The 27,248-nt window shown below is 50.9% G+C and overlaps 1 protein-coding gene across 1 annotated transcript in view; it reads right to left on the reverse strand.

Annotated features, from left to right (window-relative positions):
- Positions 1 to 27,248, reverse strand: part of Vav2 (vav guanine nucleotide exchange factor 2) — a 207,494-nt gene that overhangs the window by 137,478 nt on the left and 42,768 nt on the right. The window contains exon 2 of the mRNA XM_045133914.1: positions 23,202 to 23,318. Within this exon, the coding sequence (XP_044989849.1) occupies positions 23,202 to 23,318 (117 nt within the window). The remainder of the gene's footprint in view (positions 1 to 23,201; positions 23,319 to 27,248) is intronic.

Below are 27,248 nucleotides of genomic sequence, written 5' to 3' on the forward strand. Positions count from 1 at the left end.
TGCCTCCCGAGTGCTGGGATTAAAGGCGTGCGCCACCATGCCTGGCTTAAAAATAAATTTTTTTTAGCTGTTTTATTTTATTTTATTTTATTTTAATTTTTATTAACATTTTCCATGATTATAAAATATATCCCATGGTAATTCCCTCCCTCCCCACCCCCACACTTTCCCATTTGAAATTCCATTCTCCATCATATTACCTCCCCATTACAATCATTGTAATTACATATATACAATATCAACCTATTAAGTACCCTCCTCCCTTCCTTTCTCCACCCTTTATGTCTCCTTTTCAACTTACTGGCCTCTGCTACTAAAGTATTTTCATTCTCACACAGAAGCCCAGTCATCTGTAGCTAGGATCCACATATGAGAGAGAACATGTGGTGCTTGGCTTTCTGGGCCTGGGTTACCTCACTTAGTATAATCCTTTCCAGGTCCATCCATTTTTCTGCAAATTTCATAACTTCATTTTTCTTTACCGCTGAGTAGAACTCCATTGTATAAATGTGCCACATCTTCATTATCCACTCATCTGTTGAGGGACATCTAGGCTGGTTCCATTTCCCAGCTATTATAAATTGAGCAGCAATAAACATGGTTGAGCATGTACTTCTAAGGAAATGAGATGAGTCCTTTGGATATATGCCTAGGAGTGCTATAGCTGGGTCATATGGTAGATCAATCTCTAGCTGTTTTAGGAACCTCCACACTGTTTTCCACAATGGCTGGACCAGATTACATTCCCACCAGCAGTGCAGAAGGGTTCCTTTTTTTCCACATCCCCGCCAACACTTATGATCATTTTTTTTCATGATGGTGGCCAATCTGACAGGAGTGAGATGGAATCTCAATGTAGTTTTAATCTGCAAAAAATAAAATTTTTAAATGCTTGTCCTGAAAATGAGAGACAGCAGTGAGAGGCCATGTCCATTCCTGTTTTCCGTGGTCTCCACCCAGGCTGGGCTCCAAGCTGCACACTCTGAGACCTACAAGGTGGGCGTCAACTCCCTTTAGCTAATTCGGGAGAAAAACGCTTAGGGAGAATCCACAACCTCACGGAAGTGGTAGGATTCGACCAGCACCAGCTCACCTACCTCCACTGGTCCAGAGACCTCCAGCTGCGTGGGGACCCTCCAGAGCCCAGCCCAACCCCTGGTCACCTCCACTCACACTACCCTTGGTTTTCTCTCTCCCGACTTCCTCCTCTGAAGGACATCAGCAATTTCTCATCTCCCCGCTTCACCAACTCCATTTCCAAAGCAATGGGGACTCTTAACACCATTAAACATGATTTAATTTGCTTTTCTTAATGATCTGCCCATGGTATTAGGACATGTCTCCTTTTCCACTTGAAAGACACCAGGGGTTATTTCCTCCCATCAAATTAATAAGGAGACCATTAAAAAGGGGAATTGCCCACAGGCAACTGGAAGCTTCCTAAACCAAGGCCATATAGAAATTGCAGGAGACAGCAGAGCAGCAGGGTGCTTGTGGGTTTCAAGAGTCCCTATTCCTGCATCCCACCATCCAACTATCACCCCAATGTCTACCACCACCAGGAACATTCTAGAATGCAGGCCAAAGGTTCTTAACAGAACAGTGCCTTTGCCCTTTATGGCACTTGTGTGAGATTCCACACAAGACTCCTGATTCTCAGCTCCTGGGCTGGCATCTTTGTTACTTCCATTTTACGGAGAGAAAAACAGGCCAGCAAGCCAGACAGAATGCCCCACACTCACAGTCCCCCAACACTTGGAAGGTTGAGGCAGGGGGGTTATGGGTTTGAGGCCAGCTGGGATTACGTAAAACCTCATCTCCAACAAGAGAGACAAGGGCTGGAGAAATGGGTCAGTTGGTAAAGTGCTTGCTCTGCAAGCATGAGGACCAGAGTTTGATCCCCAGAACCCACATTAAGAAAGGAGGGAGTAGTTGATGCACGCCTGTAATCCCAGAGCTGGGAAGGCAGAGAACAGATCCATGAGGTTTGTCAGCCAACCAACCTAGCCTATTGGTCAATCTCCAGGCTAGAGAGAAAGCCCATTTTAAACCGGGCGTGGTAGTGCATGTCTTTAATCCCAGCATTTTGGGAGGCAGAGGCAGCTGGATTACTGTGAGTTCGAGGCCAGCCTGAGACTATTTAGTGAATTCCAGGTTAGCTCAGGCTAGAGTGAGACCCTCAAAGAAAAAGAACGTGAGGAAGCCCATTTTGAAAATAAGGTGGGCAGCTCATGAGGAAATAACTCCCAAGGTTGTCCTCTGACCTCCATGCAAGCTTGCACATATGGTATACCCATATACCTGCAGACATACACGCATAAATGAGAAAGACGCAGAGAGGCCGCCAAGATCACAGACAATGGGTCACATGTTCAACACAGAGACCTCAACTCCTGATATATCTGATCCCAAAGTCCTGTTCTCAGGCCGGGAACCCACAGTCCCCAAAAGCTTTATCTTCAGGTCACTTCCACCAATTCATGCCCCTGCCCTCTTCTCTCTGGGCCGACCCAGCTCCAGCTCATGATTCACGGCTTGGATCACCCCTGAGGCCGTGCCTCTGCACCCCCACGCTCCCCGCAGCCCTGTCGGACGATGCCGTCCGTGAGCCTTCTGTGAGACTGCCGCCAGGTCCTCCCATGCCCGCTTCTCACTGCTGCGAGGCGGCGGGTGCAAACGTCAAATGAAGGCCAGCTCTGGGCCTCGCCCCCACCCAGGGCCTAAGCTGGCTTTTAAACCAGACAGAGAACTTCTGGTTCTGTGGGCTTAGCTGGGCCTAGGGCTGTCTAGTCCTGGCTGCTCAGACTAAGGGGTTCCCAGAACTCAGGCACCTAGGGCCCAGCTATCAGTTTCCTTGCTTGTATAAACCTGGATTTCTCTTGCCCATTCTTCCTATGTTAGGAAGGAGAAGGGGCATGGGGTATGCAGCATGGTGTTTTGTTTTGTTTTGTTTTTCAAGGTAGGATCTCACTCTAGCCCAGGCCGACCTGGAATTCACTATGTAGTCTCAGGCTGACCTCAAACTCACAGCAATTCTCCTACCTCAGCCTCCTGAGTTCTGGGATTAAAGGCATGCACCACCACACCCAGGCCCACGTTCAGCCATTTTTTTTTCCCACTAGCTAAAATCTTTCCATCTAAGATCAGAGAAGAATGCAAGCTTGAGGCAACAGAGTAGGGATATATACATGGCAAGCAGAGGAAAGGGACCATACACCCAGGCCTAGAGGGAGAAGGGAGGGGACAGCATGCCTGGCTACCAGCCCTTCACTCAGACACAGCCCTACAACCTCACACCATTCAAATCAGACCAGCTTTCCACCATCCACACCCCACTCTGCCCAGCCCATGCATGTCAGGGTCTCCTTCTCTGTGCCAAGCCCTGAATCAGAAGGCCAGGCTGCCTGTGCAGGCCCAAACCTGGGCAGAGTAGGGGACTGGCATGTACTCGCTCCTGCTGTGTGCCAAGCCAGAGAGGGCCAGGCTCCCACACCAGCAGCCTCATAGACAGGAAGCAGAGCTTAAGAGCCAGTGGTCTGCCACCAGAGGGTAGGCGGCTCCTTGTCCTGAATACCCCAGTCCCAGCAACCTGGGGCCAAACTTCCAGGCAGGAGCCAAGACAGAACACTGGTTCTGCCTCTGGCCCACAGCAGGCCACCAAGCAGGCTGAAACCTCTGTCACAGAGGGCTAAAGCAACGCAAGCAGTCTCACAGGAGGCAGTGATGGGCTAGCTTGGAACCACGCCACCACAAAGGTCAGAGGTACACAGACAAGGGATCAATCAAGGTCACTTGGTAGAGGCACTCAAGGTACCCTGGAAGGCGCAGGCACATGAAAGTCCATGAAGCCACCACAGGGATACCAGCAGGAAGCTGATCCCTCCCCCACCCCCAAACACCCCCCCCCCGCTAAGAGCCCAGCTTGGCCCTTCAAGTACCAGCTCCCCAACAAGTAGGACCCCATGGCTGGGCACCTGCCATCCTCCAGCTCTGTGTGCTGCTTCCCCAACACAAGCAAATGAAGGCTGGCCACATGGCCATCTTCTGGTGAGAACTATGCCTTTCCCAGTGAAAGAGGCCCGCATGGAGGTTCCTGAATGTCCCAGGGGCTCTGCATGCCAGCACACACTAGTCTAACTGCTAGCTCGTATCCACCCTTCCTGGCTTGCCTCAAGGGCCTTCTGTGTGAGGCATAAGAGTTTGGGTGCGGAGCAGAAATGCTAATTACAGACAGCTCATAATTAGCCTTTGATTAATTAAAAAGTGAGAAAAGTAATTACTTAATAATATCATTGGTTTAATATGTGTAATCTCTGAAAATGTACAGCTCCAACAGAAGAGAAGACTTTCAAAAAGGCTCTTTTAAAATACATTTTATTTAATTATTTATTCGAGAGAGAGAGAGAGAATGGGCGCGCCAGGGCCTCCAACCACTGCAAATGAACTCCAGACACATGCGCGCCCTTGTGCATCTGGCTTACGTGGGTCCTGGAGAGTCGAACCGGGATGCTTTGGCTTTGCAAATGCCTTAACCACTAAGCCATCTCTCCAGCCCTCAAAAAGGCTCTTGGAGCAGGCAAACCTGAGGGTATATACTCAGTATTACCTCCCCAAAACCCCTGCTCTCCGCCTCCTGTCTCAGACACACACAGACTTGCTGGGTCAGTAATCAGGCTCCAAGATTGCAGGGACCAAAGAGGCTGTCCCCTCAGTATTCCAGGCTCCCAGCAAGACCACAGCAAGGACTCTATCTATGTTGGATGGGGAGGGGAGGGTGGATGAATGAGTCAATATCCTGTTGGAATCTTTCCTTCTTCAGACTTGCTTCCTGGTCACAAGTCCAGGTGCAGTCACCTGGATCCATGTTCCTAGCCAAGCGCTATCAAAAGCATCACCAGATACCCAAGGGTGAACCCGGAGATTCCACCTTAAGCTCAGACCCTTCTTGTTATGGATACTGAGCAAGTACCATCTCCCCCAAACTTCAGTCTATGGGGTCTAACAGGAAACCAAGATGGCCTGCCCTGCACACACCTGTTCTACCAAGGATGCATGAAGACCAGCTATGCCTGGGGCCCACATAGAATGAGGACAGCAGTGAGAGACCACATAGGGGTGTCACCAAAGCCACAGGCATGGTAACTCTTTTCAGGGGTGACCTTGGGCGGCTACCACGGCTAGGCAGCTGGGCTGAGCCAAGGACAGTCACAGCCCAGCCCAGAACTAGGGATAGTTCCTGTCCCCACTGCCAGTGTGAGCAGACCTGGCCTCCACCTCCCCACTGGAGGTTTTCCCGTGGACAAGACACCCAGTTCCAGCTGTGGTAACACTCTCAGTGAGCCTCACACAGGTGTTTCTCATCCACACAAAGGGTCACCTTCCTCCAAGAGGCATCTTGGCTTTCAGATAGGCAGCACTCCCTTCCTTCCATCAGTGTTCACCATCCCTCGGCCCCCAGTAGGTCCACATGAACTAGGGCTCCCACCTCAAAGCTGACCCCACTGCATCCCCACAGGTACCTCCTGCTCCAACTGGCCCTACACAGAGCCCCAGACCTGGACAAGTGTGAGGCATCACTATCGATTTTCCCAGACCTTGCCAAGCCCCGTCTACAAAAATGATAGCCCTTGGGGCTGGAGAGATGTCTTAACGGTTAAGACACTTGCTTGCAACGCCTAGGTGGCACATGCATCTGGAGTTCGTTTGCATTGGCTGAAGGCCCTGGCATGCCCATTTTCTCTCTCCCTTGCCCCCCACAAATGGCTTGCTCTCTCTCTCTCTCAAATAAATAATTATTTTTTAAATGATAGCCCTTTATAGACGTGAGGGCATTCAGATGCGGAGTGGCTGCAATTGTGCCGGCAGTAAATGGTTACATGAACTAAAGCCAGGTAAGTGTGCGTGGCAGACTCTGACAGACAGAGCTGCTGTCTGGGCTCCGCGGCTGGAAGCCCCGCCACCGGCTCCTGCATGCTCCTGTGAAGGGCCAGAGAAGGACACTGTTCCATAGCTCTCCTCCCCTGGCCCTGTCACAGCTGACACCCCCAAGCATCATACACAGGATCCCTGACACACTCAGGTAATTAAGTGCCCAGTGGGTCATGAGGCTAGACAGCCATTGTTGAAAAGGAGGGTTTCACTTTTTTCTTTTTTTTTTTTTTCTTTTTTTTAAATTTTTCTGAGCAGAGGGAGGGAGAGAAAGTATACGGGAGGGCCAGGGCTTCTTGGCACTGCAAACGAACTCCAGACAGATGCACCACTTCGTATCTGGTTTTACATGGGTACTGGGGTATTAAGCCAGGCTGGCAGGCTTTGCAAACAAGCACCTTTAACTGTTGAGACATCTTCCAAGCCCTAGTTCTCCTCTTTGGAATTTTTTTTGAATTTTAATTTTTTCTTGGTTTGTCAAGGTAGGGTCTCACTCTAGCTCAGGCTGACCTGAAATTCACTATGTAGTCTAAGGGTGGCCTTGAACTCAGAGCAATCCTCCTGCCTCTGCCTCCCAAGTGCTGAGATTAAAGGCGTGTGCCACTGCGCCTGGTTTCTCTTTGGATTTTTTTTTTTTTTCTTTTTGGTTTTTCAAGGTAGGGGTTAACTCTAGCTCAGACTGACCTGGAATTCACTCTGTAGTCTCAGGGTGGCATTGAACTCGCAGAGGTCCTCCTACCTCTGCCTCCCCAATGCTGGGGCTAAAGGCGTGCGACACCACACCCGGTTTCTCTTTGGATTTTTAAGATAGGGTTTCACCACATATCCCAGACTAGTCTTAGACTCACTAAGTAGTCCAGGCTGGCCTTCAACTTGCAGTTGTAAGAAATAAGAATATGTGATGGTGGTCCATTTTCAACTACTTACAAATATCTCACACAGGATTCGAGCTTACAGGTTTAACAAACAAGATGAACGACCCCTGCCACTCAGTGCATGCCTCGGACTATAGGTATCAAAGGCCCAAGATGTAGATAAAAACCTCATATCACCGGGCATGGTGGCACACGCCTTTAATCCCAGCACTCAGAGGCAGAGGTAGGAGGATCGCTGTGAGTTCAAGGCCACCCTGAGATTACATAGTTAATTCCAGGTCAGCCTGGACCAAAGTGAGACCCTACCTCAAAAAAAAAAGTGCTGGAGAGATGGCTTAGTGGTTAAGCGCTTGCCTGTGAATCCTAAGGACCCTGGTTTGAGTCTTGATTCCCCAGGACCCATGTTAACCAGATGCACAAGGGGGCGCACACACCTGGAGTTCGTTTGCACTGGCTGGAGGCCTTGGAACACCCATTCTCTCTCTCTATATCTGCCTCTTTCTCTCTCTGTCTGTCTCTCTCAAATAAATAAATAAAAAATTTTTTAAAAAAGAAAGAAATGTAAAAAAGAAAACACCTCATGTCTTCAGAAAACAGAATCACAACCAAATTAAGCTAATAAAGAAGCTAAAGGAAGGTGGGGCAGGATTACATTAGAACAGGACAATTGGACGAGCACTCTGTACCTCCCCAAATACCCAGCCAATGGGGAAGAGAGAGGAGGGACCCACATTTAGGGACTGCTTATCAGTTACCTTCTGTACTCATGCCACCATTTTCTTCTGGGGTGCCCCTGACCTCGCAAGGTGGGAAATAGCTGCTTTCCTTTCCCTGACCAGAGTCTGCCAGTCTCCTTAAGAGAGACATACACTTGCAACGCGGTGATCCTACCTCAGCCTCCCAGTGCTGGAGGTACAAGCAGGCACTGTCACACCCAGCTACGGAAGGGTCTCTTTCTCAAGAGCCAGGGTCTGAGCACAAAGGAAAACCCAGCAATGCCCAGGCAGACCCCACAGTGACCAGAGAACACTGTCCATCAGAAGGCATCCTTGGCTGCCCCTCCCAATGAGGCCCTATCTTAAGGGTCAAACACCCATCTTCACCCACACCACTCAAGTTTGATCACACAAGGACCAAGACCATTCACTGCTGGAAAGATGGCCTTCTCATGCTGAAAAATGAAGTCAGAAGCCAGGCGTGGTGGCACACGCCTTTAATCCCAGCACGGGAGGCAGAGGTAGGAGGATCACCATGAGTTTGAGGCCAGAGTGAGAGTACATAGTGAATTCCAGGTCAGCCTGAGCTAGAGTGAGACCCTACCTCGAAAAGACCAAAAAAAAAAAAGAATAAAGTCGGACCCTTGCCTTATGCCATGTGCAACACTAACTCAAACCAGTGCAGAGCCATCAATGTGCAAGCTAAAACTATAAACCTCTTGGAAAACACTACATTACTCTCAAGACAAAGCCCACATCAACCCTCTTGTGGGATGTACTCTCCTTTTCCTGAGCATCTCTCTGCTCTTTCTCATGTTTAAATCTGTGCTGAAATCTCTTAATAACCTCCAACCCTGCTTCAAAGGAAAATCAAACAAGCTTGGAAGGAAACACAGAGAACGGTAGCATTGGTGACAATATCTTGGGGACGACATCAGAGGCTCGGGTCGCAAAAGCAAAAGAGACAGAGGGGAAAAAGCACTACTCCACGGCGTGAGAAGCATCGGTTGGAATGGAGAAAATATCTGCAAGCCAAGCTCATGAGGGGCTCCTTTGCAGAGCACAGAAAGAATGGTTCTGTTGCCACAAACAACAAATAACCCAACTCAAAAACGCGCTAAAGACTTTCTCCAAGGAGTTATTAAAATAGCAGGCCAAACAGAAAACTAACAGGCTAGGAATGGTGGTATACGCCTTTAATCCCAGTATTTGGGAGGCAGAGGTAGGAAGAAGACTGCCATGAGTTTGAGGCCAGCCTGAGACTACAGAGTAAACATTCCAGGCCAGCCTGGACTAGAGTGGGACCCTTCCCAAAAAAAAAAAAAAAAAAAACTCCAGCCATTATACAGAAAGATCTGCCCATCACTATTAAGGAAATTCAAATCAAACACCAGATGGCTACTGTCAAAAATAAATAAATAAACAGAAAAACAAAATGTCAAGTGTGGGCAAAAAACTGAATAAAGAAATTAGAAGCCTTGTGCACAGTTGGCCAAACATTAAAATGGTGACCCCACCAGAAGAAAAAAAAAATGCTATGGAGTGCTGGGAGGATGGCTTAGTCTTGCCTGGAAAGCCTTACGACCCAGGTTCAAATCCCCAGGACCCACATAAACCAAATGTACAAGGTGGCGCATGCATCTACAGTTCGTATGCAGTGGCTAGGGGCCCTGGCATGCTCTTTCTCTCCCTCTCCCTCTGTCTTATAAATTGACTAATTAATTAACTTACATTTTTTAAAGTTTTTTAAAAAATGTTATAGAGGGCTGGAGAAATGGTTCAGTGATTAAGTGCACTTCCTGCACAAGCATGAGGGCCTGAGAGGGCCTGAGTTCGAATCTCCAGATCTCAAGTAACAGCTGGGCTGGGCCCCGCCCACCTGTAACTCTTGTCCCAACAGGGGAGCGGAGACCAGAGAATCGTCAGAGCCCTGCTAACTCCAGAATCAGCACAGAGACTCCAGTTCAAAACAAGACCGGGTGAAAAGTGGCGGAGCAGGAAAACACACAAAAAGGGGAAGGGGAAATTACACAGAACTGCCCCTGGACCCAGCTGCCCACCTTCTGCCTGTATTCCCCAAATATAACTGGAAACTTGGAAAGAGATCACTTGTATATAAACCCAAACTCATAACTGCACACTATTCACCCAGCCTCGCCTCACCCACAAACTACAACCCCCACTCCACCAGGCAGGAATGTGTCTACCTGCAACCCAGTCCTTGGGGCCCGGGACACAGGACAGTAAGGGGGATGTGGGCCAGGGTCTCCGGACTGAGAATCAACAAGCAAAATCTTGTTCTCAGGCAGGCATGGTGGCCCATGACTATAATCCCACACTCAGGAGGCTGAAGCTGAAGGATTGCCAATTTGAGGCCAAACTGGGCAACAAGGAATCACCCTGTCTTTAAAAAAAAAAAAAATCTTGGGCTGGGGAGATGACTCAGAGGTTAAAGGTACTTGCATACAAAGCCTGCCAGCCTGGGTTTAATTCCCTGGCACTCACATAAAGCCAGATACACAAAGTGGCACATATGTCTGGAGATCATTATTTGCAGTGGCAAAAGGCCTTGCCACACCCATACTTACTATCTCTCATAATTAGTTGATTAATTTAAAAAGCTTGCCTCTTGAATGTTCACAGCAGCACTTGGCTCAGTGGATAAAAGGAGCAGGGCTCGGGCTGGAGAGATGGCTTAGCGGTTAAGCACTTGCCTGTGAAGCCTAAGGACCCCGGTTCGAGGCTCGATTCCCCAGGACCCACGTTAGCCAGATGCACTAGGGGGCGCACGCGTCTGGAGTTCGTTTGCAGTGGCTGGAAGCCCTGGCGCGCCCATTCTCTCTCTATCTGTCTCTCTCTCTCCCTCTCTCTGTCACTCTCAAATAAATAAATAAATAATGAACAAAAAATATTTAAAAAAAAAAAAAAGGAGCAGGGCTCATCTCTATCAATGGATAATAAATGAGTAAACTGTGGTCTAGTTACAAAATGGAGTGTTGCCACAATAAGGAATAGCACACTTAAAAAGAATGATGCTGGGCTGTTGAGCTAACTTTAAGGTTAAAGTGCTTGCCTGCAAAGCCAAAGGACCCCAATTTAATTCCCCAGAACACATGTAAGTCAGATACACAAGGTAGTACATGCATCTGGAATTTGTTTGCAAAAGCTGGAAACCCTGGCGCACCCATTATCTCTCTCTTTCTCTATCTGCCTCTCTCTCACTCTCTCATAAATAAATAAGTATTTAAAAAAAAAAAAAAAAGGAATGAGGCTGTAAAACACAGATGACCTTGGAAACATTTCATCAAGTGGCGCAACCAGACACCAAGGCCCCACACTGTATGATTTGATTTCATTTGTATGGAAGACCCAGAGTAGGCAATGCCACGGAAACAGAAGACAGATATAGTGGTTGCCACGAGCAGTGGAATGGGGAGGAGGAAAAGAATAGTAGAATGTCCTAGAACAAGACAGTGGTGACGGTTGTACACATTGTGAACATACCCAGTGCCATGGCACTGTAGTCCAAGGGGGTAAGTGAAAAATCTTATGTCCTTCTTTTTTTCTTTTTCCTCAAATCATAATAAAGTTAAGTTTGACAGTCAAAAGAGCAGGGCTGGAGAGAGATGGGTTAATGGTTAAGGCGGCTGCCTGCAAAGCCAAAGGATCTCGGTTCGATTCTCCAGGGCCCACATAAGCCAGATGCACAAGGGGATGCATGCATCTGGAGTTCATTTGCAGTGGCTGGAGGCCCTGGTGACCCATTATTCCTCTCTCCCTCTCTCTCTCTCTCCCTCAAACAAATACATTAATTAATTTTAAAAAAGGAATAGAGAGCAAAGCCAATATCCCAGGGCCTTGGCCCTAACTTGCGAGGGTAGAGGGGCCCAGACCTTTGCATTTTGGACATCAGCGATCAGGCCCAGGCCTCTGGGCACATCATCCCTGCGCCTAGGATCAGGCAAGACACTCTGAACACTGCTGGGGCCTCTCTCCCAAGTTCACAGCCCTGACCACCGAGGTTGGCCAGGAGCTAGCTGTAGCCGCATCCACCATATTAACCTTGAGAATAACTAGTGTGCCTTAAGAAAGGTCTCCCAAGTGACCAGAATGACACTTCGTTACAAAGTAACCATTTACAGTTTGCTTTTTCTTCTTCTTCTTTTCTACCTGCTAGTCTTATTCAGCTTTTTTTTGCTGTCAACATCAAACTGTCAGGCTTCACCAGACACAATTAATGTCTTGGGGCACTGGGGAGAAACAATTAGCCAATTAAAGCTTAATTAACTGTGGACAAAAACCAAAGGGGAAAAAAAAAGGCATGCACAAGTCGCCCCAGGACTGGTAAAGAAAAGCTATAAGCTCTCAGTCCCTGGGTGGGGACCCGATGGGCAGAAAGAGGCTCGGAAGAGGAATGTCAAAGACGTGGCTTAATTGCTGCTCACAGGGGCAGGAAGGAGATCACCTCCCTGGAGCTCCAACCTTTTCTTTCCACGTGGGGAAACCGAGGGGCCGACAAGAGAGCAGTAAGGAGACCACGAGCAGTGAAGCACAGTGGTCAAAGCAGGCCTTGAACACACCTCCTCTGCCACTGGCTGCTCCACCTTGGACCACTGGAGTCCCATCTTCCCCAAGCCAAATCCTGAACAAGAGAGGGGAGCCATGGCTGCAGTGAGCCCCTAGCACCGGGCACTGCGCAGGGCCCCAGGCACTGTTTGCCAATCCTGAGACCCAGGCTCGCCACTCTGTGGAGCAGTATCGCCTTCCCAAAAACCCCAAGACGGGAAGAGTAAAGAGCTTGCTGTGCAAGCATGAGGACCCCAGTTCAGGTCCCCAGCACCCAAGTTAAAAGGCAGGTGGCGGTGTCGCATGCCTACGATCCTGTTGGTGGAAACAGGGGGATCCCTGGAGCTTGCTGGCTAACTAGTCTAGCCAAACCATTGAGCTCTAGATTCAAGTGAGACACACTGCTCAAAAAACTAAGGAGAAGATGGGCTGGAGAGATGGTTTAGCGGTTAAGACGCTTGCCTGCAAAGCCAAAGGATCCAAATTCGATTCCCCAACACCCACATAAGCCAGAGGCACAAGGGGGCGCACACATCTGGAGTTCGTTTGCAGTGGCTAGAGGCCCTGGCACACCTATTCGCTCTCTCTCTACCTGCCTATTTCTTTCTCTCTCTCTCTCTCTCTCTCTCTCTCTCTCTCTCTCAAATAAATAAATAATAAAATATTCTATTTTTTAAAAAGTAACAAGAAGGGAAATTTAAGAAGATGTCTGATGTCACTCTAGCCTCCACATGCATGTGCACACACACACACACACACACACACACACAAAATACATACATCCATACATACGAACAGCATCACCACCATAACCCCGTTCACCGTGCGACGTGATCCATGGTCCTGGGCTCTGTCTTTGCAGAGTTCCAAAAGCAGAGACTGCATGCTCTGGCTCCAGCTGCCCTGAGCAGAGGACCAGAAGCAGAGAAGCCCATTCTTCACACAACGGGCCCCAGCCAAGACACATCGACCTAGACCTACAATTCCAGCCACCAGCCCTAGTGATAACATCACCCCACCAAACCTAAGCCATCTCATAGTCATGGTAACTGCAGACATCAGATGGCCTTCTGCAGACATACACCCACCCAGTATACAAGCCTGCAGTTCCCCTGAGGGGTTCTGCCCCAACCACATGGGCTCATCTGAGAACCCACCCTACCACACCAAGACACAGCAGATCCACGCCTCAGCTGCTCCGAATTGGCTTGGGGGACAACCAGCGTGAGACCAGTGGCCCAGGAGCAGGAACGCCTGGCATAGGAAGGTCCTCATGGTCTCACAGAGGACCGGAGCAGACTCCACTCATCAATGGTAGAGCCTCAGAAACCTCAACGGGGATCTCCAGTTACCAATCAATCAGGACTAATCAATGTTTTAATTAATTCCTGTATAGCCATGGGGTACCACAGCCCAGGTGGAGGTGGGAGGTCCCATAAAATACAGGGATTCAGCCTGGAGATTCCTGCCCTGATTCTGCTCAATGGAGGAAGGAGTCTTCAATAAAGGCTGCCCACGGAACTTGGTGCCACTGGAACCCTATGCCACATACCTGCACCCTGGCACCCTCATTGTGCCCACTGCACCCTTACATTTCCATCTACAGTCAAGACGTCACTGACTCACGAGCCTTACCTCTACCTTCCATCCTTCTGGCTGACAGCCCCTCACCCCCCCCCTCAGAAGCTAAGTCATGACCCCAACTAGCAGCCAAACCAGGGCTGAGTTCAGTCCACATCACCAACCCAGGGAAGGAGGGATCATCCTCAGCCACGAGCCCCTCCCGAGACTTGAACTCCCAGCCCTCACCCTTGGCCAACTCCCACAAAACACAGCACAGGACCAGCAGGGCATAGGCCCAGGGCCCCACCCACCCCCAACACACAGCTCTGTCACCTCCTGTTGGGCCTGTAACTGCTGACAGGGCATCTACCCTCCACTCCTCTGCCCTTCCCAGACTGCAAGGAAGGAGCGGCCTCTGCCTGGAAGGGAAAGTAGAGTCTCAGGGTTCAGGTGAGGTCAGGAGTAGAGAGCTGCCCGTATGACAGGCGCAAGGTCCTGGGTTCAGTCCTAACACTAAGAGACAGCGCTCGCCAGCAGCAGCTCAAGTTGTGACGGACTGGGGGGGCGGGGGGAGCGAGAGGGAGAAAGAGAGAGAGAGAGAGAGAGAGAGAATTAGAATGTATGTGCATGTACATACATCTCGGTTTCCATTCATACACGTGTGGCATGTCCAGCCATCTAGTTCTTCTGGAAGGGTTGGCTAATTTACGTCCTGAAGCGACACCCAGTAGCGGAGGTAAGCAGGAAACGTTTCAAGTGGAATCTGGGAAGCCCTTGCCAGCCACCTCTGCCAGGGCTCTGCCGGGAGCCCCTCGGCCGCTCCCGCTCCACGGCACTTACATTTTAATAAGTAATTAGTGCACACTGGATGCAGCGAAAAGGTCTGAGCACACCTCCCGGACAGCATTAAGTCAAGACGTGCAAACGAGCGTGGCTCAGCAGGGACAGGGTGAGAACCATCAGCCAGAAGCAGAAGTGCCTCAGGAGAGCGCAAAGTCCACTCAGCAAAAGGAACAAACGCGGAGGGGCAATGGGCAGACATAGCCTGGGCGTGGAGATAAGGGGCGCTCCACCAGCACGCCATGGTTACTGCTGCTTTGGTCCGTGATAAGGACAGGGCTGGGGGACCCGTTCATCTCCACAGATGTCGGTGAGAAATCAGCGCAACAGGCATGGGCGGCTGGGTAAGGCTGGCACTCAGGGCAGCTGGATTACGTCACAAGGGGTGCTGTGCCCGCCTTAACTCCCCAGAGCCTCCACTCACAGATGCCAGGGGAGCTGCCCCATCTGGACTCTTCCTCCAGCTGTCCTCAGGGAACAACTATCTTCAGACCCATTACTCGGATGGGAACGCTACAGCTACGACACAGGAGGCAGCCCTGTGCCTAGCCCAGTGGTGGGAGGGGCCTGCTTTGGGCCATTCTGTCCCAAGCCATCTTAGCTGGCCCACTTTCACCTGACTGCCACCAGCAGCAGAAGTCCCCCCTCCCCTCCCCCCATGTCATCAGCTCTGGAGGATGATGGCAGACAGGTGCCTGAGGGAGGGGCCACAGCAACCACAGGGGAGCGAAGTGGGGGTAAGGGTCTAGAGAGGCAAGCTGGCTTCCTCTGTGCTAGCCTGGCTGACTGTCAGGCATCAGGTGCTGGGGTTGATTACTGATGTCTACTCTGGGATCCACAGGGGACTCGGTAAGTGGCAGGGGGAGGAGCGGGGGACCCAGAGGCACCTGGAGGGGGGGAAGTAGCACAGTACAAGGAAGACGGGGGACACTGCTGAAGAGCTACGCGCCCGCAGACCATCAATACTGGCCAGACTGGACCCTCCGCCCACACCCTCAGCCCCCACTAAGCTGAGACTGGAGGAGCAAGGTTATGAGGGCCTCTCGGCCTCCAACTCTGTTTGGAGCCTCTGCGGGGCTCTTCTGTCATATGAAGTGCTATGCAGGAAACAGCAAAAGTGAGCTGCCTTGACTCAGCAGGACCCTGTCCTCCAGCCTCCACTCAGCCTCCTGAGCCAGACAGCTTTGAGAGCCACTAGCTGCGAGGAAGAGCCTGGCCTACTTGGCCACCAGCAATGGTTGACATCACTGTCAGCATCGTCCCCTTAGGGCAGACAAGTGGCTTGCCACTACCCACAGAGCCAGCCTGCAACCTCTCCTGGCTCCTCACTGGACTACCCTCCTCCCCTCCCCTCCCCGCTGACCTCCCCCTCCCCCACTGCTCTCCCCCCCACCCCCCGCCCTCCCCCCTCCCACTACCCTTCCCCCCTCCCCGCTGCCCTCCTCCCCTCCCCACTGCGACTTCACTGCCTCTCTTGGCCTCATTACTGCCTCCTGGCTTCCTCATTGCCCCACCTCCCACGCAGGCTGTGATGGTCCCACTCCGGCAAACGGGCAGAGGAGAAGGGCTGCAGCAGAACAGAAAGGAAGGGGATCTCTCCCTTCAGCCAGGCCCGACAAACCCCGCAGCTCCCAGCTCTAGCAGTATCCTGGGGCACAAGCAAGATCTGTCTTCCCGCAGTGCCTCAATTTCCTTCCTACAGCTTGAGGGCCTGGCAAGCCGCGGGTGCTCTGGTGTGGAAAGGACCAACGCGTAGTGCCTGGTGACATGAGCAATGACCTCCATGAAGCGGGAAGGGAGAAGGGGGAGAAAGCTGGACACCTGGATGAACAGTGCGGAACCAGCCAGCAGCCTGTCAGTCCATCCCTTATGCAGAGTGCCAGGTCTAACAGTGGTGGAGGTCTTCTAAAGAAGGAGAAGACAATTAGCCTGCTGATCACATGTGTACTGCTCTGTGACCCGCAGTGGCCCAAATCAGGCCTGCATGGACAGTGTCACCCAGTAGGGCTGCAGGTTCTCAAGTGAATGAGGCTCTGGACACACTGTGGCCGTTGCTTCTCTCCCGAAGGCACACACTGCTGAGAAGACCCCCTCTTAGCCCCTCACAGTCTCTCCCTCCTTCCCCCCCTGCTTTCCAAGTCAAAGGACGTCATCTCCTTAGACCTTGTCATCTCCTCCTGACCTAGTGGCACACGTTAACATAAATGGCAGCTACCAGCACAGACAAAAAGGCTAGCCTCAACAGGCCTCCACTGACCCTCTTCCTCGCTCCAGCCCTGCCCACGACATCCCACAACACAGCCACCAGCCATCGAACAGCCCAGGGGCCTCTTCTCCACAGGGGAAGTGGCCTCGCTGTCCTCACCTGGCTCAGCAGGCAATGTGACCAATCCAGCCATGACCAGGCCTTCACCCTCCTCTTTAAGAGCTGGCAGGAAGGGGGAAGGGGGGAACCAAGAATCTCCTAATCATTGACCTTGAGCAAGAAAACGGTCATCTGCTGTGAGCCTCAACTTCTCATTCTGTAAGATACCAAGAAATAGGAGATGACGTCACAGCCTGGGGGAGGTCTGTGTGAGATGGCCACAGCACCCACATCATAGTGAGGAGGTGGCAGCTGGTACCGTCCTGTCTGCCTTGTCCGGGGACTGAGATCTCAAAAGCCCGCAAAATCCTCCCCAGGGTCCCACTTCCAAGGGGATTTCCTATTCAGAGCCCCAAGGAAAAACCCCACGAAGGCCACCCATGGAGCCTCTGTGGTCCCTCCCACCCTGGGCCCCAGCAACTGGACAGACAACAGTCCAGACAGGACACAGGAAGAAGAGAAATGGCTTGGGCAGGCCTCAGGGCAGAGACAGGGCCAGCAGATTTCATCACAAAGCCAGCAGGCGCCTCACCGCCAGGCCCAGGGGCCAGAGTTCAGCGTCCAGAGCTCAGCCTCCGCACAGCACAGCCACCCCAGGCAGCCTCCTGGACGGGACTTATCTGAGGCTGAAACCTAATATCTTTAACGCAAGCCTTTGGAAAAATATGAGGGAAGGCAGCCAAAAGAGAAACACTTCCAGAACCAACTTCTAGATCCCTCAGCTCCTGCTGGAGCCTACAGGGCAAAGAACCAAGAGCAGGAAGAAAATACTAATAAAAGTGATGGGGACCTACAGGCTCACTTCCTCCCTGAGTCCTTCCAGCAGTGAGAGCCACAACAGACAGCCACGATCTTCGCCTTTGCAAAGATTCAAAAGACCAAGTCTTTGCAAAGTCAGTTTCCACAGAGGGCAACTGAAGCCCTGCTCTCTCCTGCCTGACCACACCAGGGCTGGCCTGATGCACACAGAGCCTGGGAGAGGCGAAGGAACCAAAGGCAGGTGGGGGAGGCAGCCAGGCTGACTTCCCAGCATCTCAAGGCTCCCATAACCCTCAAAGTCTCCGGGAGTCTCCTTCCCCAGGTGTCCGAGGATGGCAAGTGCAGTGAGAACTGGGTTAAGGGGTGAAGCCTTCCCAGACTCCACTATACCTGCCAGGCTCAGTGCCAATGGAAAAGGGAAGGGGAAAGCCAAGGGCAGGGGGTGGGACTACCTGCCCAGCATGACAACATTCCTGGTCTACGAACAGAAAACAAGACCAGCCCCACCTCTGGCAGTGGCGAGCCCAGGCCTTTGTGTATCTTCTTCTAGCATGGGGAGTTGCTATTACGCTGCACTTTTGCAAAAAGCAATACTCTGTCTGCAATGAAATTACATGGAAGGCTCCAGTGTCTAGGCATGCATGGATAGACTGACACATCAATGGACGGATGGATCAATGGATGCATGGATCAACTGATGGACTGATAGATAGCCGGACAAAGGCCTTTTGTCTTCGTAACTTGCTAAAAAAGGGGAAAGATGACAGTTTCTAAACCAGCCAGAGACTGTTGATTACTTCCCACTATGGCCAAATGCCTAATAAGAAGCAATTTTTTTGTTGTTTTTTTGTTTTGTTTTGTTTTTATCTTTTTTGGTTTTTCAAGGTAGGGTCTCACTCTGGCTCAGGCTGACCTGGAATTCACTCTGTATTCTCAGGGTGGGCCTCAAACTCACGGCGATCTTCCTACCTCTGCCTCCTGAGTGCTGGGATTAAAGGTGTGAGCCACCATGCCAGGCTTAAAAAAAATGTGTTTTTGTTTTTGTTTTTTAATTTATAAGCAGAGAGATAGAAGAGAGACAGACAAAGAGAGTAGGTACACCAGGCCTGCAGCTGCTGCAAATGAACTCCTGCATCCTTTGTGCATCTGGCTTTATGTGGGCACTGGGAGCCAAAATTCAGGTCGTCAATCATTGTAGGCAAAGGCCCTAAACCCTGAGCTATCTCTCCAGTCCACAAGAAGCAGTTTAAGAAAAGCGGCTAACTTAGGTCCATGGCTTAAGGGGATACAGTCTATCATGCCAGGGGAAGCAAGTGGTTTGCTGGTAGCTGGAGCCGGGGGGCAGCTGCTTTGCTCCCATCTCGATAGAACAGGTAGCAGAAAGCGGGCAGGAGGTAAGGTGAGTATAAACCCTTCCCCTCCAGAAACCCTCCAGCTAAACTTCACCACCAACTGGGGACCAGAGTTCAAACACATAAGCCAGTGGGGGACATTTTCCATCCAAAATGACACACACACATCCGTCCTCAGAGTCTCCCAACCATCTCATAATGAGAAAAGGACATTCAAAGCAAAATTCACAATGTTCCCAGTCTTAACAATCCCAACACTGTTCAAAAGACCAAAGTCTCTTCTGAGACTCAAGGTACTGTCTTCATCTCTGAACCCCAGGAAAAAAAATCCAAAAACAAGTTACAGACTTCAAACATTCGATGCCATACAGTAAACGTTCGCACTCCAAGCATCAGACCAAAGCAAGACCAAAACCCAGCAGGGTAAACACCAACTCCCACAGTGGGAGTCTAGAGCCTGTGAGGACACCCTGTGGACTCGAGGGAGCCCCATCCCTCCAGTTCCGTTGCCTGTGGTATATATTGGCCTCTCTCTGGCTGGCTCCACTCGGTACCTGAGGCTTTTCTTGGCAGACACCCCACATTTCTCTAATATCTCAAAGTCTCTACTGCAAATTAGGCGTCAACATCACAGCTTCACCAATCTGTGCAGGGACCCTGACAGACAGTGTCAAGTCCCCCCTCAGTGGCTTTCTGGAACCTCCTTGGTTCAAACCTCCACGACCTCGTCATCCTTGCATCTTGCAAGCCTGCAAAACCAAGTGGGTGACACCACATTCCAATGCCCACTGGAGACACAGCCTTGCTCCATGGGGCCAGAGCTGCAGTGGCCTAGATCTGCACTTGTGACCGCCACGGGGAAGCCGCTTTCTTTGGCAGCCCTGCTGAGCAGGCTGCCCCGAGACTCTCTTGGTTCAAGCACTCCCTCCTCAAATAGGTTTGCACTATGATATCCTGGAACTTTTTTCAATGGGTGGGTCTTGCCCTCCCATTGAAAGAAAGATACCTTTCTTATTGTTCCATACAAGGCACTGCAATTTATCCTTAACTGCTAATAATTTACTCCTTAACAATTACAGTCGGTCTGTCCAACCTTGCCCTGCCTATTACTTTAACTTTCTTCCTCTCCTTTCCTTACCACAAGGCACGTTTTTCACAGTTCTGTCCTCTCACACTGCAAATCTGGGTAAACACAGTGAGCAATAAACACACCAGGGCATGAATGTTATGTCTTGAACTTTTCTCTGTTGTTTTAAAATATTTTTATTTATTTATTGGAGAGAGAGAAAGGCAGGCAGAGAGAGAGAGATAATGGGTGCACCAGGACATCTAGCCACTGCAAACAAACTCCATATGCATGTACCCCCTTCTGCATCTGGCTTAGGTGGGTCCTGAGGAATGGAGCCTTGAACCAAGGTCTGTAGGCTTCACAGGCAGTTTAACCACTAAGCCATATCTCCAGCCCCTTCTCTTATTTTTTTTTTTTTTGAGTCCAGCTTCATTCGAGTTTTCAGGATATAGGAAGAGACAGCCAGATTGTTTGTTTGTTTGTCTGCTTAGTGGTTTGCTTGTTGGTTTGTTTTTACCAGACTCTTAACACAAATGGCTTCTAGCTCAGCTCCTGATAGAGTCCTAATTCCATTCTGAAACCTTATAACCAGTATTATTTACATTCTATGAGCATTCTGGTCTTCTGCACTCCAAACACAATCAATCATTATGCTCTACTTGAACATTCTAAGGCTTCTTTAGCCCACAGTTCCAAGATCTTCCTACAAGCCAGTTCCAAAGGTCTAAGAACCATATGGTCTGGTAGTTATACTAATAACCTCACTTCTTTGTGCCAGCTTTTTTGTTGTTGTTGTTTTTGTTGTTGCTTTTTAAAAATATATTTTATTCATCTGTTTGACAGAAAGAGACAGAGAGAAAGAAAGAGAGAGGGAGAGAATGGGCGTGCCAGGGCCTCCAGCCACTGCAAACAAACTCCAGACAAGTGTGCCCCTTTGTGCATCTAGCTTACGTGGGTCCTGGAGAATCAAACCGGGATCCTTCGGCTTTGCAGACGAACGCCTTAACCGCTAAGCCATCCCTCCAGCCCCCGTTGTTATTTTTGAGATAATGTCTCACTGTATCCCAGGCCAACCTGGAACTCTTTTTGGGGTGGGGGAGGGGGTAGGGTCTTGTTCTCTCTAACCCAGGCTGATCTGGAATTCACTAGGTAGTCTCAGGCCGGTGACAGTAGCATCCCCCTCAGCCCAAAGAACACTACAGTAACCAGGCCCCTGCTTCCCACATCCATCCACTAGACCTCCACAGCCTCTCATAGCCACACACTTCAGGGGCCAGAGGCATTGGGTCAGGTGCCCAAGAAACCCAGCAGGAAGAAACCTGCCTCACAAAACCCTCGAGGTTGGACAGAAAATGAATCAATAGCCAAGCACAGGCAGTCGTGGTGGCCACGTGAGCTTCTGCAGGGCAGCGCATGAGGCTGCACCCCACCCCCTCAACTCAGCCCCAACACCCCACCCTGTGACTCAGGGTCTAACCACACTGTCCACTCCCGCTTCCCACAAGCAGATGGCGGGGTGTGGCAGAGCACCGCCACTGACCGTCACAGCGGAGGCCAGAGCAAAACGTCCTTAGCACAGTATCCCCACTTCACTTGCAGCCAGAAGCCTCCTCTTCAAAACTGCTGACGGTAACAAGGACGACCCTTCACAAGCTGCCTGACCACACAGCTGGCCGATCGTTTGATGGGAGCGTAACCCAGATTTATGGACGCCTTACATCATTGCATTGCACTGCAGCAAACTAAAAACAAAAATGAAATTATATGAAATTAGACACCGAACATACTGGGCTTAACTGACAGCCAACAACTAGGTTTGGCCAGTTTTCCTGTCTTTTTCTCTATACAATTATTTTCAGTGCCAACTGCGTGTGTGTGTGTGTGTGTGTGTGTGAGAGAGAGAGAGAGAGAGAGAGAGAGAATGAGAGTATTGTGAATTGTGGTATGCCCACGGGTATGTGGATGTGAGTACCTGAGTACAGTTGTGTATAGGAAGAAGTGTGTGTGAATACATGAATGTATGTACAAGTGGGCAAAAGTGACAGTGTGTAAGAGTTGTGTGGGCACAGGTATACACGTGGGTGTGAATGGGCATGTGTGTGTGCACATGTGTGCATGTATGTTCCAGGCCCCTCCAGCTTTCCCCTGATTCTAGGGCACCAGGGCAAACCCATCCCAGCTGTTCACAGAATAAGACCAGACGAGAGTTCCAAACAAGTCTGTGGAAATGGAAAGGCCACTCCCAAGACAGGACATCAGCTGAGTGTCATCCAAGCATCCAAGGACTAGTGCATCTGGGCAGAGGGAAGGATGACACTCTACTGGCATCTCTTCGTATTGAACTCCCTGCACAAGCCCTGGGACAGAGACCTCCACACATCGCATAAGCGGCAGACAGAAATCTGCGAGAGCTGGACCCTCACAGAGGCAGCATCTCGGGGGGGGGGGGGGAGAGCGGGGGGGGGGGTTCCCCAGGACGGAGGACACCTGCCAGGCCCAGTGGCTCCCAGCAGTCCTGGTCACAGGCACGAAGCTGACACCGCAGAGCAACTCAGCATCAAGCACGCAAACACTCTGCCAACCACAAAGCATTTACTCATGTGCCAAGTCCTGAGCCAGGCAATGCCAAGCCTTATCTCCCCATGGGTAGCTGTGTCCCCGCTCTGGCAGCACAGGGCTCATACCAGCAGTAGGGAGAGGTCAGGCTGCACGGGAACCTTTGAGAGCTCACCACGGGGACGTGGGACCAGCTGGGTTACGCACAGGTGAGCTCTTCAGCTCTCAGTCCCCCATCCGCCCCAGAAGATACCACAGTCATGATCCTATCAGTATAAAAGAAATAACCAAAATTTTCAGTGCCATCTGTACCCATGTTCGCCAGGGAGCAACAAGTTGTTGTGGGCTCCAGGGCCTTTGCACCTGCCTGGACTCAGGTTCCCCTCCCAATGGCACCCACCATGCTCAGCTTTCCAGCTGGCTCCACAGAGAGGTAGGGGCTGTCTTGCTGCCCGCCTCAGTGCACAGACCAGGCTTCTGCTCAGTCCTGTCTACGACACGGCTCAGCTACTGCCTGTCCATCACAGGTTGGAAGGCCAGCCTATTCCGCCCATGCGACCCAGCACATGACGCATTTGGGGGCCGAAGCTTGAGACCCAGGAGTCCACTCACCTTTCCGAAGTCCCGGACGTCAAAGAGGTCAAAGGGGTCGAACAGCTCACTGTTCCTTAGTCCGAATTTGTCGTGGCAGACTTTGAGGAAGGTACGGATGTTCTTCAAACACAGAAACTGTAGAGAAAGAATGAATCAGTAAGGTGGCGGCACCTGGGAAAACAATGGTCACAAGGCCATCAAGCACGTGCCTGTCAGCACAGGCGCCACATTCCTTCTCTTGAAGAGGCGTCAGCTGACCCCTTCCAAGGCTGGGGAAGCGAGTTAGGGCATCCCCAGAGCTGCAGAACCCTACAGGGTACAAAGACCTGGGGGCCTCATCAGCACCGCTGCCATACACCACCCTGTATCCAGGTTGGTCCTGACATGCCAGGCAGCACCCAGCTCCCTTTGGCCAATCAGGACCATCTATCTAACACACACCTTGCCCAGGTGTTTCCAGAACAACTCAGTACCGACAGTCACAGCAGCAGCAGAACTTGCTGGCCTTGAGTCAGCAAGGACAAAGGAGCACAAGGTTCATGCAGGCACATGCATGTACGCAAGCATGCACACAGCTTCTCATGCCACATGCCTCCCTATTTCTTCATAGAAAGGCAAGCCCAAATAGTCCAGAATCATGCCACTGGTTACAAAGACTCAACGAGTAGAACGGGCCAGACACAGAGGAAGATGGTAGGAGAGAAAAGGCCAGAACTCCCACATCAACATCTGGCCCTCTCCTCTCTAACACCAGCCCCGGAGATGAGTTCCAGGCCAGCTCAGGCTCTGAGCACATCCGGGTGGAGGTGGACAGGATGACCAATGCCTTCCAGTCCTCATAGAGAAACTGCTAGCTGCAAAGAAACTCACAGGCAGCAGGGAGGGGGCCCCAGAGAAGGCTTTAGAGCACCAGGCCAGGAGTTCAAATCCTATCTACTCACAGTAGCATGGGGAAGAGTGGCCCATGCGCCTGAGGCCTGGTCTCCTAATGCCCCTGCCCTGCTGGGATGACCTCATGTCCTAATGGCAGGCAGGGGCATCTGGTACAGGAAGCCATCAGCCCCCATGCCAGTGCAACATAGCATTCAAGAAGCAACGCCCCAACGGCCCAAAGCAGCCCCGGACTTCAAGGCTAGTCAGTGACCATCGCTGTGGAACCTACTACTAATCCCAAGAGAACTGCTCACCAGAAATGTACACAAATGGACAGAATTGGGCGGAAGGTTGGCCAGAAATGCAAACTAGGCTCAGGGCAATGGAATACAAGCCACAAAGAGCTCCCTGAAAACACTGTCCAGGGCCTGTCACCTCCGCCTTGGGCCACTGTGCATACTGGCTGGAGTGGCCACTGCTCACAAAAGGCACCAAATTATTTTCTATATCACACAGTCTGTCTCTCTCTCTCTCTCCTCCCCCGCCCCTTCTACTTCTCACTCCATAACTTTCTTCTGAAAATTTGGTATTAACTGTGAACAAGCACTCCCTTTTCCCTAAACACCTGAGCAAACATTTCCTAGAACAATGCTATCATCTTCCATGTTCAAAGCACAGTCAAAATCAGGACACTAACACAAGCAGCACTGTTGTGCAAACCAGACTTACATTGCTTCACTCTGTAGAGGACAGCCAGAATGGCTTTCATAGGAATAAGAAAGACAGAAGGAAGGAGGGAAGGAGGGAAGGAGGGAAGGAGGGAAGGAGGGAAGGAGGGAAGGAGGGAAGGAGGGAAGGAAGGAGGGAAGGAGGGAGGGAGGGAGGGAGGGAGGGAGGGAGGGAGGGAGGGAAGAAGGAAGGAAGGAAGGAAGGAAGGAAGGAAGGAAGGAAGGAAGGAAGGAAGGAAGGAAGGAAGGAAGGAAAGAAGGAAAGAAAGAAAGAGAGAGGAAGAAGCTGGATGTGGCGGCACACACCTTTAATCCCAGCACTTGCAAGGCAGAAGTAGGAGGATCATCAAGAGTTCAAGTCCACCCTGAAACTCCATAGTGGATTCCAGACCAGTCTGAGCTAGAGTGAAACCCTACCTCAAAAAAAAAAAGTCCTAATTCCATTCTGAAACCTTATAACCAGTATTATTTACATTCTATGAGCATTCTGGTCTTCTGCACTCCAAACACAATCAATCATTATGCTCTACTTGAACATTCTAAGGCTTCTTTAGCCCACAGTTCCAAGATCTTCCTACAAGCCAGTTCCAAAGGTCTAAGAACCATATGGTCTGGTAGTTATACTAATAACCTCACTTCTTTGTGCCAGCTTTTTTGTTGTTGTTGTTTTTGTTGTTGCTTTTTAAAAATATATTTTATTCATCTATTTGACAGAAAGAGACAGAGAGAAAGAAAGAGAGAGGGAGAGAATGGGCGTGCCAGGGCCTCCAGCCACTGCAAACAAACTCCAGACAAGTGTGCCCCTTTGTGCATCTAGCTTACGTGGGTCCTGGAGAATCAAACCGGGATCCTTCGGCTTTGCAGACGAACGCCTTAACCGCTAAGCCATCCCTCCAGCCCCCGTTGTTATTTTTGAGATAATGTCTCACTGTATCCCAGGCCAACCTGGAACTCTTTTTGGGGTGGGGGAGGGGGTAGGGTCTTGTTCTCTCTAACCCAGGCTGATCTGGAATTCACTAGGTAGTCTCAGGCCGGTGACAGTAGTATCCCCCTCAGCCCAAAGAACACTACAGTAACCAGGCCCCTGCTTCCCACATCCATCCACTAGACCTCCACAGCCTCTCATAGCCACACACTTCAGGGGCCAGAGGCATTGGGTCAGGTGCCCAAGAAACCCAGCAGGAAGAAACCTGCCTCACAAAACCCTCGAGGTTGGACAGAAAATGAATCAATAGCCAAGCACAGGCAGTCGTGGTGGCCACGTGAGCTTCTGCAGGGCAGCGCATGAGGCTGCACCCCACCCCCTCAACTCAGCCCCAACACCCCACCCTGTGACTCAGGGTCTAACCACACTGTCCACTCCCGCTTCCCACAAGCAGATGGCGGGGTGTGGCAGAGCACTGCCACTGACCGTCACAGCGGAGGCCAGAGCAAAACGTCCTTAGCACAGTATCCCCACTTCACTTGCAGCCAGCACAGAGCACCGAGCAGCCAGAACCCTCCTCTTCAAAACTGCTGACGGTAACAAGGACGACCCTTCACAAGCTGCCTGACCACACAGCTGGCCGATCGTTTGATGGGAGCGTAACCCAGATTTATGGACGCCTTACATCATTGCATTGCACTGCAGCAAACTAAAAACAAAAATGAAATTATATGAAATTAGACACCGAACATACTGGGCTTAACTGACAGCCAACAACTAGGTTTGGCCAGTTTTCCTGTCTTTTTCTCTATACAATTATTTTCAGTGCCAACTGCGTGTGTGTGTGTGTGAGAGTGAGAGAGAGAGAGAGAGAGAGAGAGAGAGAGAGAGAGAGAGAATGGGAGTATTGTGAATTGTGGTATGCCCACGGGTATGTGGATGTGAGTACCTGAGTACAGTTGTGTATAGGAAGAAGTGTGTGTGAATACATGAATGTATGTACAAGTGGGCAAAAGTGACAGTGTGTAAGAGTTGTGTGGGCACAGGTATACACGTGGGTGTGAATGGGCATGTGTGTGTGCACATGTGTGCATGTATGTTCCAGGCCCCTCCAGCTTTCCCCTGATTCTAGGGCACCAGGGCAAACCCATCCCAGCTGTTCACAGAATAAGACCAGACGAGAGTTCCAAACAAGTCTGTGGAAATGGAAAGGCCACTCCCAAGACAGGACATCAGCTGAGTGTCATCCAAGCATCCAAGGACTAGTGCATCTGGGCAGAGGGAAGGATGACACTCTACTGGCATCTCTTCGTATTGAACTCCCTGCACAAGCCTTGGGACAGAGACCTCCACACATCGCATAAGCGGCAGACAGAAATCTATGAGAGCTGGACCCTCACAGAGGCAGCATCTCGGGGGGGGGGGAGAGCGGGGGGGGGTTCCCCAGTACGGAGGACACCTGCCAGGCCCAGTGGCTCCCAGCAGTCCTGGTCACAGGCACGAAGCTGACACCGCAGAGCAACTCAGCATCAAGCACGC

This window comes from Jaculus jaculus, chromosome 1 (assembly GCF_020740685.1).
Source record: "Jaculus jaculus isolate mJacJac1 chromosome 1, mJacJac1.mat.Y.cur, whole genome shotgun sequence".
In the NCBI taxonomy this organism is placed as follows: Eukaryota; Metazoa; Chordata; class Mammalia; order Rodentia; family Dipodidae; genus Jaculus; species Jaculus jaculus.